The sequence below is a fragment of the Pongo abelii genome, chromosome 10, assembly GCF_028885655.2.
Source record: "Pongo abelii isolate AG06213 chromosome 10, NHGRI_mPonAbe1-v2.0_pri, whole genome shotgun sequence".
In the NCBI taxonomy this organism is placed as follows: Eukaryota; Metazoa; Chordata; class Mammalia; order Primates; family Hominidae; genus Pongo; species Pongo abelii.
In genome coordinates this window covers 38,780,876-38,796,130 of record NC_071995.2, presented here as the reverse complement: position 1 = coordinate 38,796,130, position 15,255 = coordinate 38,780,876, and the positions used below count along the sequence as shown (strand labels likewise).

General features: G+C 38.9%; 1 protein-coding gene across 1 annotated transcript in view; it reads right to left on the bottom strand.

Moving 5' to 3' along the window:
- Positions 1–6,294, bottom strand: part of PDZRN4 (PDZ domain containing ring finger 4) — a 391,974-nt gene extending 385,680 nt beyond the window's left edge. The window contains exons 1-3 of the mRNA XM_002823105.5: positions 5,503–6,294; positions 3,094–3,180; positions 1,271–1,378 (exon numbers count right to left, since the gene is read on the bottom strand). Of these exons, the coding sequence (XP_002823151.4) occupies positions 1,271–1,378; positions 3,094–3,180; positions 5,503–6,150 (843 nt within the window). The 5' untranslated portion in view covers positions 6,151–6,294. The remainder of the gene's footprint in view (positions 1–1,270; positions 1,379–3,093; positions 3,181–5,502) is intronic.
- Between the last annotated feature and the right edge of the window lie 8,961 nt (positions 6,295–15,255).

Genomic DNA, 15,255 nt, shown 5'->3' with positions numbered 1-15,255 from the left:
GATGAATGAAAATCTAAAACTTTATTCAAAATTTAATATAGAAAATCTGCCTCCATTCTGATAGTTTACATAAATATTCAGAAAGATAGCACTAGTGATTATGTAGCCTAGAGTGAACAGAATTTTTAAAAACAGTAGTGGAGTCAAGTAAACCTTCCAAATTCCTATTTATACCTTTACTAATCCATTGGAAATAAACTCACTGATAAAAGTAACTTAATCATTTTTGGCAACAAAAAGTAATATTATCTTAACCAGTTAATAAAATGTCAAAAGGACAGAGATGGCAGATGGCAGGGACATAAAATTTCATTATCATAACCCAATTTTACTAGCATATAGGCGGAATCACTTTATCACTTTATCACCCCGAAATACAACAATACGGTTACAACATACAAAGAGTTCACACCAGGTTTTCACAACAAAGAGAAAAAAAGGTATTTCTCTTTTCCTTTCATATAAAAGAGAATGACAGGAACAAGGTAGCCATATTACACTAAGAAATATTAAAGGTATTGTATAATTTATTCCAAACTCTACATATAAAATATTAATTACAAATTTAAAATATGGTCATAGTTCCTCATCAGAAATGTTCCTCAACAGAGATTTATCATCCTTTTTTGAAATGTTATAATAATTAATCTGTTAATAATCAAGCAAGTGATGTCATAGTTCATGGGAAACACAAGTTATTAATTAAAACAGAGGTATTCATTAACACATTTGAAAACTCCAGGTATTTTATACTTTCATGACAATATCTAATGAATTATATAGAATCATAATAGAGTTTTACATCTTTTTGGAGGCAGCGTCTTGCTCTGTTGCCTAGGCTAGAGAGCAGTGGCCTACACACAGCTCAGCACAGCCTTGGCCTCCTGGGTTTAACATCGAGTGATCCGCCCACTTCAGCCTCCTGAGTAGCTGGGACCATAGGTATGTGCCACCATGCCCAGCTAATTTTTTTGTTTTGTTTTTTTGGTAGAGATAAAGTCTCACAATGTTGCCCAGTCAGGTCTCGAACTCCTGAGCTCAAGTGATGCTCCTGCCTCAGCCACCAAAAGTGCTGGGATTATAGGCATGAGCCACCTCTCCCAGTGACTTTTACATTTTTTGTAAGAAAGTAAAAACGATAATGCCTTTACTGCTACTAAGAATGTATATTCTAATAAGCACCACATCAAGGTAAAGCGGTAAATTTGGAAACTTAAAATATCCAAATCTTTCTTGCATGGATCATATACGTGTTTTATCATTGTCTTACCTCAATGATTTTGTCATGAATTTCCAGGCCATCTGCTCTGTCAGCAGGTCCATTTTCTAAAATTTTTGAAACATAAATTCCTTCAGTCGATGTTCCTTCCTGATTATTCTATTTAAAAAAAATCGTTAGCAGAAGAAAGATGTAAGCAAAATTTAAATATTATTAAGGACAATTTACCAAATGTAACATTACCAATCCTCTGTAAACATGCAACTCTCTTAGCTGGGGATTTGGCACAGAATTTTAACTTACTTAACACCAACTAGTCATTAATCAAGGTGGCAGTTTTAATGAATGAGTCCAGGGTTTCTGACAAGATTATCTATTTACTTCACATTTTTGAGTTCACATAAAAAAGCTATGGGAAAGGGCATGTACATGGTGAAATAAACTGGCTTTTAAGTATTATTTATAAAACATCTCACTTCTAAAGAGATACAGCAAGTAAAAGGGTGATAAGGTTAAAGAAGGAAAAAAACATGTATCTGGTTCCCACTGTATGACTGGTTTGAGATGTGGTAACATTTTGAAACGTAATTTAGCTTTTTTATGTGACAGATTTAGAAACATAGCTCTAGTTGTGTCTATTCACAGGAGACACTGGTAGCTTACTCAAGTGTAAAATCCCAAAAGATCACATCTAAACTGCAAGGGAACCTATGCAAAAGGGAATTCATGCAAACTCATTGTTACATATTTCCAGGTGCAATGTGACTCATGATTAGTTAAACCTCAAACACAGCCAATATGGTAGAAATAGGACATTTTAGCCAGTCACAAGAAGCCAAAGCTTATTTAGGGAAAAATATCCAACATCCTATAATAATACATCATATAATTTTAAATGTCATTTGACTTCATGACAGGTTAAATAAAGTTATATCTCTTTAGCTGTCCTTATCATGAATTTTAAGAGACTTTTTAAAAAGGCCCAATGTCATCTAAATGTCAAATACCAAAATAGAATCTATAAAAATATTCCTTGGCGAAAATGATAACGAAAATGCTATGATGAAAAGGCCTTCATCTTAATAAATGAGGACTGTTTTAAAAAGAGAAGCACAGCAGTCATTAGTTGCTAGGTTTTCAAAATACTAAACACGAGGAAGAAATATGTCACTGCCATCCTTACCTAAACAGAGCATATGGCCAACAATACTAAGACAGTTTCCTTGGACAACATCTGCAATGCAGGATGCAAAAATTTCATGGCAGTTTATTGAGAAAAATTAAAGAACATCATTTTTTAAAACTTAACCACCTTTTTCTAGTCATGGTGAAAATTAAAAAATTAAAAAATAATAAAATCAGGGCCAGGCTCACATCTGTAATCCTAGCACTTTCGGAGACAGTGGCAGGTGGATCACTTGGGGTGAGGAGTTCAAAATCAGCCTGGCCAACATGGTGAAACCCTGTCTCTACTAAAAATACAAAAAATTAGCCGGGCGTGGTGGCAGGCGCCTGTAATCCCAGCTATTTGGGAGGCTGAGGCAGGAGAATCGCTTGAACCTAGGAGGCAGAGGTTGCAGTGAGCTGAGAGCATGCCACTGCACTCCAGCCTGAGCAACAGAGCAAGACTCTGTCTCAAACAAACAAACAAAATAAATAAATGAATAAATAAATAAAATCTGGGTATGTACTGGAATATTTGCATTAAGAAATCTGATATTTGATCACAAGCATAATTTTAAAGATTAAACCACTTGTTTTTCTTACTCAAAATCCACAAATAAAGCTAAGTCCTCTATTATTTTATAAGCAACGAGTAATGCTTATTAATGCTTATTTTAAGGAATGAGTAATGCATTAACAAGGTGTTTTACCTGATTTGGTCGACCTCCTACAATATTGAATCCCAAAGTGTCATTTTCTCTTTCTAACACAATAGTGAATGGCTTATGTTCTCCATCCTAGAAAAAAATGTATAAAATGACTAACTAGGTAAAAATATAAAAGAAAAATAAATCCTACAATAAGTTTTTATGTACCGTAAGTTAACTGACATGTGAAAAGAGGAAAACTTTAAAATTAAGGATGGTTGAATGTGGCAGAAGTTTGACATTTTCCTATACTTACGTTGCAAGTATGTATTTGAAAAAGAACAACTTTCCATATGAGGGGAAAAAACCCTATTTTCAAAAATTACTAAATGGCTTTGCATTTTGAGACAGGCAGCTCTTTTATCCTCATGCAGTATCTAAATCTGATATCGCTGTAATTGAAAACAGATTTCTGGTTAAACCTTGGAAGTATCTTTATTTTTCCCTCCATTACAGAAAAGTAAAATATAAATTATCAATAGTGTAAAATTTTAATTTTGTAAAGTCTTAAGGAATTTAAGAAACACTGGAACTATTTATAAATTTTAGTCATAATATTCATGTTGCTGTTGTAATGCAGGATCTGTTAGGCTACTGTAGTCCTAATTTTAAATAATATTCCTATTTGGTTTTGCATAATTCCTGCAGAATAAAAAAATAAGGGTTTGTGCTAGGTAAAGTAATATGTATTTTTTCCTGCTGGCCAAATAATAGTAAAATAAATATGAATTATAGCTACAATGTTTATTAGTAAAGACTAACTTAAACATAGGATGAATTAGTGCTGGACTAGGTGGGTTTATACATGGTTATAGATGTTATTAACCTTTACTTGGAAACTATTTCTGAATGATAACATTCCATATGCATCATCATCACTACTATCAGCATCAAGATATTTTCCCAGGCAATGCGCAGAGCAGCCCCTACTGGTAGTAGAAAAACATTTCTGAGGAACACATAGAAGGTTTTGGCTAGTCTGCAAATCATGGGCAGTTTTTCTCACTTCTCAGAATCATAGCTTGACTTGTTGCATGGACTTTTCTGTAATATTATTCTAGCTGTTGCTCCTTTCCTTCAACCATTGGTTTTCTACAACCTTGAAACCTGGACTGGTAATACAAAGCTTCTATCTGTGCTTTTCCCTGGTTCCTCCCATTTTGTAAATTTACCTGTATATATGCGTATATGTATATGCATATATGAACTAGAGAAATAATCCTTGAAACCGGTCGTTTAATACACAGTGTGCTTCCATTCATCAAGGTAGAAACATTTTAGTCCCTCTCACTTCAATTTTCTCTTTTAGGTTCAAGACAGGCGCTTCTAAACTCAGTGCCTGAGTTAGAGGCAGTGTGGAGCAGCCAGTCCCAAATGGGAGTCTTTCAGGGTTGCTCCTCCCCGGGAGTGCTGAAGAATGAAAACAGCTCCTTGAATGGAGCGCAAATTCTGCTAAATCCCTGCTCACCATGGCAGCGACCAACAATGTCAAACACTATGCAGAAGTCCTCCAGGAGAGAAGTAACAGCTTTATAAACAAGCCTCTTCACACGGGGTGCTGCAAAGAGGCTTGTTTATTCGGTCTGAAAGCGGGCGGGCGGACCAGGAGCGCAGTTCGGGGCCAGCAGCTTAGACAAAGAAGGGAAACAGCCGCTGCCTGGGGGCTCGCAGGGCCGGTCTGACCACAGATGGAGGTTCTCGGACTGGACTTCCCAGGTCGCACACACACAATCTCAATCTGTCTCTCTCTCTCTCCACCAATAATGACAAGGAAGGCTTATTTAGGGAAAGTCAGAGTGATGAAAAGAACTCTGCAAGTCTAAGAAACCCCATCTCTCAACTCCTGAGGCTGTCCTGGCCCCGACGTGCCTCACAGTCCCCAACTTAATAGAAAGCGGTTGATTCAGGCAGTGGCAGCGCAAGTGTCATCAACACTGACACCAGTCCCAGGTGTGCGGCTGCCAGGGCCGCGGGGATGCTGGCGGCCGCGGGAGAGGAAAGGCTGGGCGGGGAAAGTCTTTGCTTTCTGTCTTTCCTTCTCGGATTTGCTTCAGGCACGGGACAAGTGTTCAAAAAATAGGCAGAGACGGTGGGCAGGAGGGTGAAAGATGGAGAACGAGAGTCTGGATTGAAAATGAGTTTTCCCAATTCCTACTTTCCCGGGGGAAAGTTAGAATCGAATCTGTTTAACTCTTTCCAATCGTAATATAATTAGAAAAGGGACAATCCTTAACTTCGATGCCAATCCATTCGTAAGATAATGACAGGAAAGTGTGATCACGGTGTGGATGCTTCCTGCTGCATAGTGAGGAAGGATGCCCAATTCCAAAGGAATCCTGAAGCGTCAGAAAGAATCGCTCCTCTTCCCACCCCAATCGACCATGCCCGCGGTGCCCACCCCCCTTTGCTTACCCTGCGGTGGCCGCCACCCAGGTCGCCGACGAAGTTGCGGACGTAAGCCATGTATTGGGTGAACTTCTCCTGGTACCTGCGCGCCGTGAGCTGCACCTCGCCCTGCAGCGCCCAGAGCTGCGCCAGCAGCGCCTTCTCGCGCCGCCTCCAGTCGAGGATCCGAGGCACAGGTCCCCGCCCGCGGCCACAGCGGCCGCCCGGCAGCCCCCCGCGCGCGCCCCCGCCCCGGCCAGCCCTGGGTGCCGGACTGCAGCCCCCCCGCGCGTGCACCTCCCCACCGCCCAGCCCCGAAGCGCAGCCCCGGCGGCTGCGGAGGCGGCCGGCAGGGCCGAAGTCGCAGTGCTCGACGTGCGCCTCCAGCTCGTGCAGCCTGACCGAGTGGCCGCAGCCGCGGGCCTGGTAGTCGCACTGGACGCGCAGCTTCTGGATGAGGCTGCGCAGCGGCAGCACCCGGTACAGCTCGCCGGGCGCCAAGGGCTGGCACTGCAGCGGGCACCGGCGCCGCCGCACCGCCCAGGGCAGCAGGCAGCTGGCGCAGAAGACGTGCCCGCACGGCGTGCACAGGGGCTCTTCAAACACCTGGCCGCACAGTTTGCACTCTAGAGCCGGGTCCACGGCTTCTGCGAAGCGCTCCAGGGCAAAGCCCATGTTAGGGATGGGGAAGAAAGGGGGAGCGAAAGCAGAGTCCGTCTTCTCCGAGCCCCCCTGCCTTTCCTGGGCCACCCCCGGGGCAGCCGTCTCTGGGCGGCGGCAGTGGCTAGTCGGAGGGAGGTGGCGGGTGGGAGGTGTGATCTCAGAGTTTGTTTGGCTTGAAGTTTTCAGGCTCCTGCTAGGTCCCCTGACTTCGCCCGTATTGACGCTAATAGAAGTAACCTCCAGAGACCCCCGCTTCCTTCGCTGCTCTGCGATTTATGTTCTTTCAAATTTTGGCCGCCCAGCTTACAATGGTCCTTGGGGACACTGTGTTCTCCTTTGCCTGAACAGTGAACTTCAAGCATCGAGGCGCCTCGCCCTGGGCAGGGCTGGTGATGGGTACAGCGCTAATGTTGAGAAGCAACTTTTAAATTCACCACAATGTAAGCTTCGGGAGAGCAGAATTTTTTTGTCCGTCTGGTTTTCCGCTGAATGCCCATGGCCCGCCCGGCGTCGAGTCTATCTCCAATATGTTTGAAATAGAAGCACTTTTGTTCTTTCACATCAAAACTACAAAATCAGAAGTTAGGAGACTGTGACCTTAGGAAATCACTATAACGAAAATAACACTAGGAAACCCACAGAGCCAGGCTTCTCAAACCATGATCCAGAAATCAGGTGAGTTAAAATGGCGCGATCCTTGACCTAGCAGCAAAGATGGAGAAAGAGTCAAACGCCCGCCTCAGGACACTGCCTTCTTAGGGAGCCCCTAAACAGCCATGCAAGGCCTCTTCCTGAGTGAGGAAGCTGGGATTCTGAGTCTGACTCCAGGTTCGGTTGCCACAACATCCATCTTCTACTTCCAGGGGCGTTTTACTACTGGGGACGGGAATGTGATCATTTGGGAACCCGGAAGGGAAAATTAAAGGGAAGGATGATGAAAGAAAGCAGTGAAATAACATATAAATAAAATCTTAGTGGCTGCTTCCTTCTACTTACCCTGAATGAACCCTTTGGATCCAAATTGCCTCCCCTCCTAGTTTGACTCTTCAAATTGTGTAGCATGACAAGCCGTCCTGAAAACACGCAGTAGGGCGTCATTCCAAACCCTTCTTACTCCACTTTCTTTACCATCTTCTGAACCTTAGGAATGCAGAGATCCTGTCACCTGGCTGCATATCACTTACTGCCATTATCCTCAAGCTGCCACCAGATGCTTGGGTGGGTTTTATAAATTAATCATTGATGATTCCTTGCTGCCAATTGAGCTTTGTTCCTGGAAAGCTTGTAATTCTGTATGACACCAAATGGCATCAGTTGGAATTGTTGAGAACAGCTCCAGACTTTGTCTTTTAAATCCTTGGAGCTAACTGAAGAATTAGCAAAGACTAATAATAGAGGCTAATAACCTTCTGAGCCTTCTTTCTGTTTGAAAGATGAGATTTTGTTAGTTGTTCAATAACCAGTGACAATTGGTGTGCTAGATGTTTGATATGCTTTTAAACTGTTTTTCAAAATAAGATGCTATATTTCTCATTTAATACATATAGATTCATATGTGATAAAGTAACATTTGCCACTATGTTCAAAATTCCCCCTCTCTTTTGACCTGTCTTTCTACAAATAAATAGGCAAACAATAAATTTCTGATTAAATGAGAAATCATTTAACATTAACAGCATGAAAATATTTTTGTGAATTGCATAAACAGGAAATGCATGTTCTAGAATTTATTAAAATACTTCTGGGCAAGAGAAATCTATTCCTTTTCTTAGCTATAGAAAAAGTTGTGGCTTACAGCTATAAACATTTATAATTATAACCGTGCATATACAGTTATAGCTATAGCTTGACATTTATTGGTTCTACAGTAAACACTATGACACTGACAGCATTTTTAAAAAGAGAGAGAAGAGATGGAATCCAAAAATATTCTATTGACACATGAGACTGTTAGGACCATGAGACTTCAGTTACTTGGAAAAAGAAAAGTTCATATGATGTCCTTGGTATACCCATGCTATTCCTATAGCAAAAGTAAGGAGCATGAGCAAATTATGATATGACTAATTCCAGGATGCATAACATTTTTATTATTAAAGAAAAGCAGAAATCAAAAACGTTGTCCACAGAGAATAGCAAGTTCAAAAATGAGGGCATGTAAAGTGAAACTGAGTAATGAAATGAAATAGGCCAAACAGAACAGGAAAATCTTTTACGTAGTAAAATAAAAGCCTAAGCACTTCCAAAAGAGCTAAGTATAAGGAAAGAACATGACAAGAATTGAACTCTAAGGGAATGGACACACCCAAGTGAACCTCATAAACTTTTGCCATCTGGAAACATTGTGGCATAAGTCTGTGACATCAGTTGAGTCAGATAGCCTCGTTTCACTTCCCAGACTGTAAAATATTTTTCTACATATTAGCAAAATTGTAATATCACTGAAAAGCTTGAGTGAGCTAGGAATATGGATCCTAATTAAATGGAAGTAATTAGCTTGGGTAAACAAAGAAAGCACTTGAAATGAGTTTAATATATGCACAAATATTTCAGCAAAACAGACCCAGTAATATTTAGATGCTTTTTGGCAAATTAGACAAATTAACAACTTGCATCTTTAGCTTGGGCATACCCTTATGTTTTCACTGATCATAATTTTCTATCATCTAAACATCCCTGGATAGTGAAAATTGCAGGCTGAATACTAACACTTGGGGAAGAGCTGAAAGGAAAGCCACTGTCTTCTTGCTGGAAAAGGCCAGCTTCTAGCTGTGTTGTGCATTGTAGCCAAAACCCAGCCTGTTACATTTCTCATAACCTTTCATTCAGTCTGGACCTAAGAATGTGCTTTGCCAGCCGAGAAACAAAGGAAAGACTACGAATTCACTTAGCTTATTTCCAAGCCAAGAATCATGGCTTGATTCAAGTTATCTTTAAACAGCAGTTTGGGAGGCCGAGGCAGGTGGATCACTTGAGGCTGGGACTTCGAAACCAGCCTGGCCAACTTGGTGAAACCCCATCTCTACTAAAAATATATTAAAAATAATTAGCTGGGCATGGTGGAAGGTGCCTGTAATCCCAGCTACTCGGGAGGCTGAGGCAGGAGAATCGCTTGAACCTGAGAGGTGGAGGTTGCAGTGATCCGAGATCACATCATTGCACTCCAGCCTGGGCAACAAGAGTGAAACTCCACCTCAAGGGAAAATATAAATAAATAAAATAAAATCTTCAAGCAGTCAGTAGTTGGTTGAGTATTTTCAGCTTAGTAACTAGTTTTTGCTTTCATCTGCTATCAGCAGTCATATATTCATGAAAAGAGATTAAAACATTAAGTTGCTAAATTATTTGGGCCAATTCCTAGTGCAGTAATGAAACTGGGATGTGCCTTGGGTGTTTCCAGTGAAAAGAGGCAGGGTTCCATCCCAGCTCTGAGTCATGCCTACTTCCAAGAATGAATCTAGCAGGTATTGGTTGTTGAGTCAAATGCTAAAAGTCCCAAAATAAAATACTGTATTCTAAGACTCAAAAATGATGAATGGAGAGGTAAAATGTGAAAGAGAAAGATTTTTTTCACCTCATGCACAGATAATGCTTTGTCAAAACCAACTCATTTGTGACTCTTTTTCATGTTTTATGCATTTAATTAAGGGCCATGAAGTTGGAAAGGTTGGGGGAATTTTTCAAAGAATAGGACCTTAAACATTTATTTTATATGTGTTCATATAGCACAAGTTAGAACTTTATATATAACAATAGTTTTTCAATTCTCTATTATATAAGCTTTCTCATAAAGAAAATTTCATTATGTATATTTTTCTTTTCTCAATTCCCTGGTCATTTATCATAAATTAGTACTATTTCTATAATTATCCCAAGTGCTCTAAATGTAATCTGCAACTATATAAAATTACTCTGGTAGCTGAGGCAAAAGTATCTAGCCACTTTAGGTCAAAATATTTCCTGTGGAATACATTCACCTGTGTTGAAGTTAACAGACTTTGTTCTTATCTTGATAATTTTTCCATCATAATGTGGGATCAGATTTGCACCTAGTAGCATAAATGACTATGTTTGTAATGCATGCGATAATAACAAGGTCACTTTGACAGTACAGAAAAATTCCAAACTTGATAAGAACAATAAAAGATACTTTGAAGTTGAGTTAGTTGAAAGTTTATTAAAAATGAGGCAGATTTTTTTTTACAAAAGTATGCTGATAACATATTATGTTAGAGAAGTGATACATTTTGGATATGTTTTACTCCAAATTATACATAATCAGTTAAATCCAGAGAACACAGAGCAATATCAATTCTTATAATTCCTGTCTGTTGACACATAATCCATTAGGAGTTATTTGCTATTATCTTGCTTTCCTCCTATCTTTGGCAAAATGTAGTTGGAAGGGGTATTATGACAGTACAGAATGCCATTTTTAAGGGGAATAAAGTAATATGAATAAAACAATTATGCACACCAAAATTGAGTAAATAATTTACAATAATTGTGCAGTCTCTGCAGGAATGAATTATCAGACACAGCAGAATGAGGAATTTGAAGAAAATCAAATTAAAGTGAGGTATTAAATTAAAAATTGTGGCAACTTTCAATTAGATTACAGACTGATTCTTCTAAAGTCACCCAGACATTAGGAAGGGTACTATTATTCTTTTTAAGAAGGGACTATTGTGAGAGATGGTTTATACAGAAAAATAGATTAAATTCTGCATTTAGTTAACTTTAATTTTGTGTTATATCTTGTGGGTCATAGTCACTGACAAAGAGAGATGGTATAAAAAACAACCACAAGCTAATATATGATAACTCTTACTATGTGACAGCCACAGCACTACATTCCTTACATACACAATCTCATTCAAATCTTCAAAATTCAATTTTGAGTGGGTACTATTATTGTTCCCACAACTTGACCAAGTTCACACAAATCAAAAGTGGCAGATCCTAGGCTTAAACTAAGATCAGCCTCACTAAAGAACTCAGACTCTTAAACGCTATATTGTATTGGCTTGTTTTTCTTACATTTGCCATGGGGTTATTTTAGAATAAAATATGCTATCAAATGTAATATGTGAATGGACGCTGTAATTGTATTCATTTGATTCCATTGTTTAAAAGCTCTCTTTTTGTTTTGCTTCCTCTGATGAGGGAAGTTCCAAGGTCATGTTTATTAGAGGCCTTTGAATAGTTTATGCAAATGAGAATATTGATTAACTGTTCTATGCAATACCAATAACCAACATGGCTATTTTAGACCATTTTGTTCCACATAACTGGTCTTAAATAGCTGAAAGTTTTCTATGTAATAAACCAATTGCGTATGTTCTTTAAGTTTTGTCTTAATAAATCAATCACTATATATTTCGGTCAAACTCTTACTTTGTGCTTAGTTCAATAAAAATTTTCTGTAGTAATATTTTTCTGGATGTTTCTGCAAAATTACAGCAATTTTCACAGAATTTTGAGATGTGAGCTCATTATGTCAGCTTGTTGCTGACAAAATGAAAAGAAATTATTTTGTCGATTGTCATTTTTTACTTTTTATTACAGTGATGTGGAAACCATAACCTAAAACCAATGTAACTAGGGTTTGAAGACAAAACCAGGAAAAATATCACTGATATCATTTACTATCAGTATTTCTTTGGGTTTCTGAAGCCACTTGTTTGCTCATTTATCCCAAACTCAAAGGAAATCTATACATAATTAATATTATACATTAATAATTTATTAAATGAAAATAGAATTTTTTAAAATAACAGATACTGGAAATTCCACATGGAAACTCTGTTGACTAGAATGATGTCTAAGAAACAAAGAGATGCTTTTGCCATGACTTGTTCTGCCATGCCATAGATTTGACATAAATTATTTAATTTCAGTATAATCTCATCTATAAAATGAAATCATTGACACCTGTATCATCCTACCTCCCAGAAATCTGAAAGAATAAATAAACTGTGGTCTGAGGGACAGCTTGTTATAATTTCTGTTCTTTTACATTTGCTGAGGAAAGCTTTACTTCCAACTATGAGGTCAATTTTGGAATAGGTGTGGTGTGGTGCTGAAAAGAATGTATATTCTGTTGATTTGGGGTGGAGAGTTCTGTAGATGTCTATTAGGTCCGCTTGGTGCAGAGCTGAGTTCAGTTCCTGGATATCCTTGTTAACTTTCTGTCTCGTTGATCAGGATTAAGAAACTCACTCAAAACCGTTCAACTACATGGAAACTGAACAACCTGCTCCTGAATGACTACTGGGTACATAATGAAATGAAGGCAGAAATAAAGATGTTCTTTGAAACCAAGGAGAACAAAGACACAACATACCAGAATCTCTGGGTCACATTCAAAGCAGTGTGTAGAGGGAAATTTATAGCACTAAATGCCCACAAGAGAAAGCAGGAAAGATCTAAAATTGACACCCACACATCACAATTAAAAGAACTAGAAAAGCAAGAGCAAACACATTCAAAAGCTAGCAGAAGGCAAGAAATAACTAAGTTCAGAGCAGAACTGAAGGAAAGAGAGACACAAAAGCCCTTCAAAAAATCAATGAATCCAGGAGCTGGTTTTTTGAGAAGATCAACAAAATTGATAGACTGCTAGCAAGACTAATAAAGAAGAAAACAAAGAAGAATCAAATAGACTCAATAAAAAGTGAAAAAAGGGATATCACCACTGATCCCACAGAAATATAAACTACCATCAGAGAATATCATAAACACCTCTGTGCAAATAAACTAGAAAATCTAGAAGAAATGGATAAATTCCTGGACACATACACCCTCCCAAGACTAAACCAGGAAGAAGTTGAATCTCTGAATAGACCAGTAACAGGCTTTGAATTTGAGGCAATAATTAATAGCTTACCAACCAAAAAAAGTCCAGGACCAGATGGATTCACAGCCAAATTCTACCAGAGGTACAAGGAGGAGCTGGTATCATTCCTTCTGAAACTATTCCAATCAATAGGAAAAGAGGGAATCCTCCTTAACTTATGAGGCCAGCGTTATCGTGATACCAAAGCCTGGCAGAGAGATAACAAAAAAAGAGAATTTTAGACCAATATCCCTGATGAACATCGATGCAAAAATCCTCAATAAAATACTGGCAAACCGAATCCAGCAGCACATCAATAAGCTTATCCACCATGATCAAGTGGGCTTCATCCCTGGGATACAAGGCTGGTTCAACATGCGCAAGTCAATAAACGGAATCCAGCATATAAACAGAACCAAAGACAAAAACCACATGATTATCTCCTGAGAAAACTGGCTAGCCCCATGTAGAAAGCTGAAACTGGCTCCCTTCCTTACATCTTATACAAAAATTAATTCAAGATGGATTAAAGACTTACATGTTAGACCTAAAACCATAAAAACCCTAGAAGAAAACCTAGGCAATACCATTCAGGACATAGGCATGGACAAGGACTTCATGTCTAAAACACCGAAAGCAATGGCAACAAAAGCCAAAATTGACAAATGGGATCTAATTAAACTAAAGAGCTTCTGCACAGCAAAAGAAACTACCATCAGAGTGAACAGGCAACCTACAGAATGGGAGAAAATTTTCGCAACCTACTCATCTGACAAAGGGCTAATATCCAGAATCTACAATGTCCTCAAACAAATTTACAAGAAAAAAACAACCCCATCAAAAAATGGGCGAAGGATATGAACAGACACTTCTCAAAAGAAGACATTTATGCAGCCACAAAACACATGAAAAAAACGCTCATCATCACTGGCCATCAGAGAAATGCAAATCAAAACCACAATGAGATACCATCTCACACCAGTTAGAATGGCGATCATTAAAAAGTCAGGAAACAACAGGTGCTGGAGAGGATGTGGAGAAATAGGAACACTTTTACACTGTTGGTGGGACTGTAAACTAGTTCAACCCTTGTGGAAGTCAGTGTGGCGATTCCTCAGGGATCTAGAACTAGAACTACCATTTGACCCAGCCATCCCATTACTGGGTATATATCCAAAGGATTATAAATCATGCTGCTATAAAGACACATGCACACGTATGTTTATTGCGGCACTATTCACAATAGCAAAGACTTGGAACCAACCCAAATGTCCAACAATGATAGACTGGATTAAGAAAATATGGCACATATACACCATGGAATACTATGCAGCCATGAAAAATGAAGAGTTCATGTCTTTTGTAGGGACATGGATGAAACTGGAAACCATCATTCTCAGCAAACTATCGCAAGGACAAAAAACCAAACAGTGCATGTTCTCACTCATAGGTGGGAATTGAACAATGAGAACACATGGGCACAGGAAGGGGAACATCACACTCTGGGGACTGTTGTGGGGTGGAGGGAGGGGGGAGGGATAGCATTAGGAGATATACCTAATGCTAAATGACGAGTTAATGGGTGCAGCACACCAGCATGGCACATGTATACATATGTAACAAACCTGCACATTATGCAGATGTACCCTAAAACTTAAAGTATAATAATAATAAAATAATAAAAAAAACAGAAATGGAAAAACTTTCCATGCTTATGGATAGCAAGCATCAGTATTGTGTAAATGGCCATACAGCTCAAAGTAATTTATGGATTCAATGCTATTTCCATTAAACTACCATTGAAATTCTTCACAGAATTAGATTAAACTATTTTAAAATTCATATGGAACCAAAAAAGGGCTTGTATAGCTAAGACAATCCTAAGCAAAAAGAACAAAGCTGGAGGCATCTTGCTACCTGACTTCAACTATACTATGAGGCCACAATAATCAAGACAGTATAGTACTGGTACAAAAACAGACACATAGACCAATGGAACAGAATAGAGAACTCAGGAATAAGACTGCACATCTACAAGCATCTGATCTTCAACAAACCTGACAAAAACAAACAATGAGGAAAGGATTCCCTATTTAATAAATGGTGCTAGCAAAACTGGCTAGCCATATGCAGAACGTTGAAACTGGACCCTCTCCTCACACCTTAGACAAAAATTAACTCAAGATGGATTAAAGACTTAACTGTAAAACCCAAAACTTTAAAAACCTTAGAAGAGAATCTAGACAATACCATTTAGGACTTAGGCATGGGCCAAGATT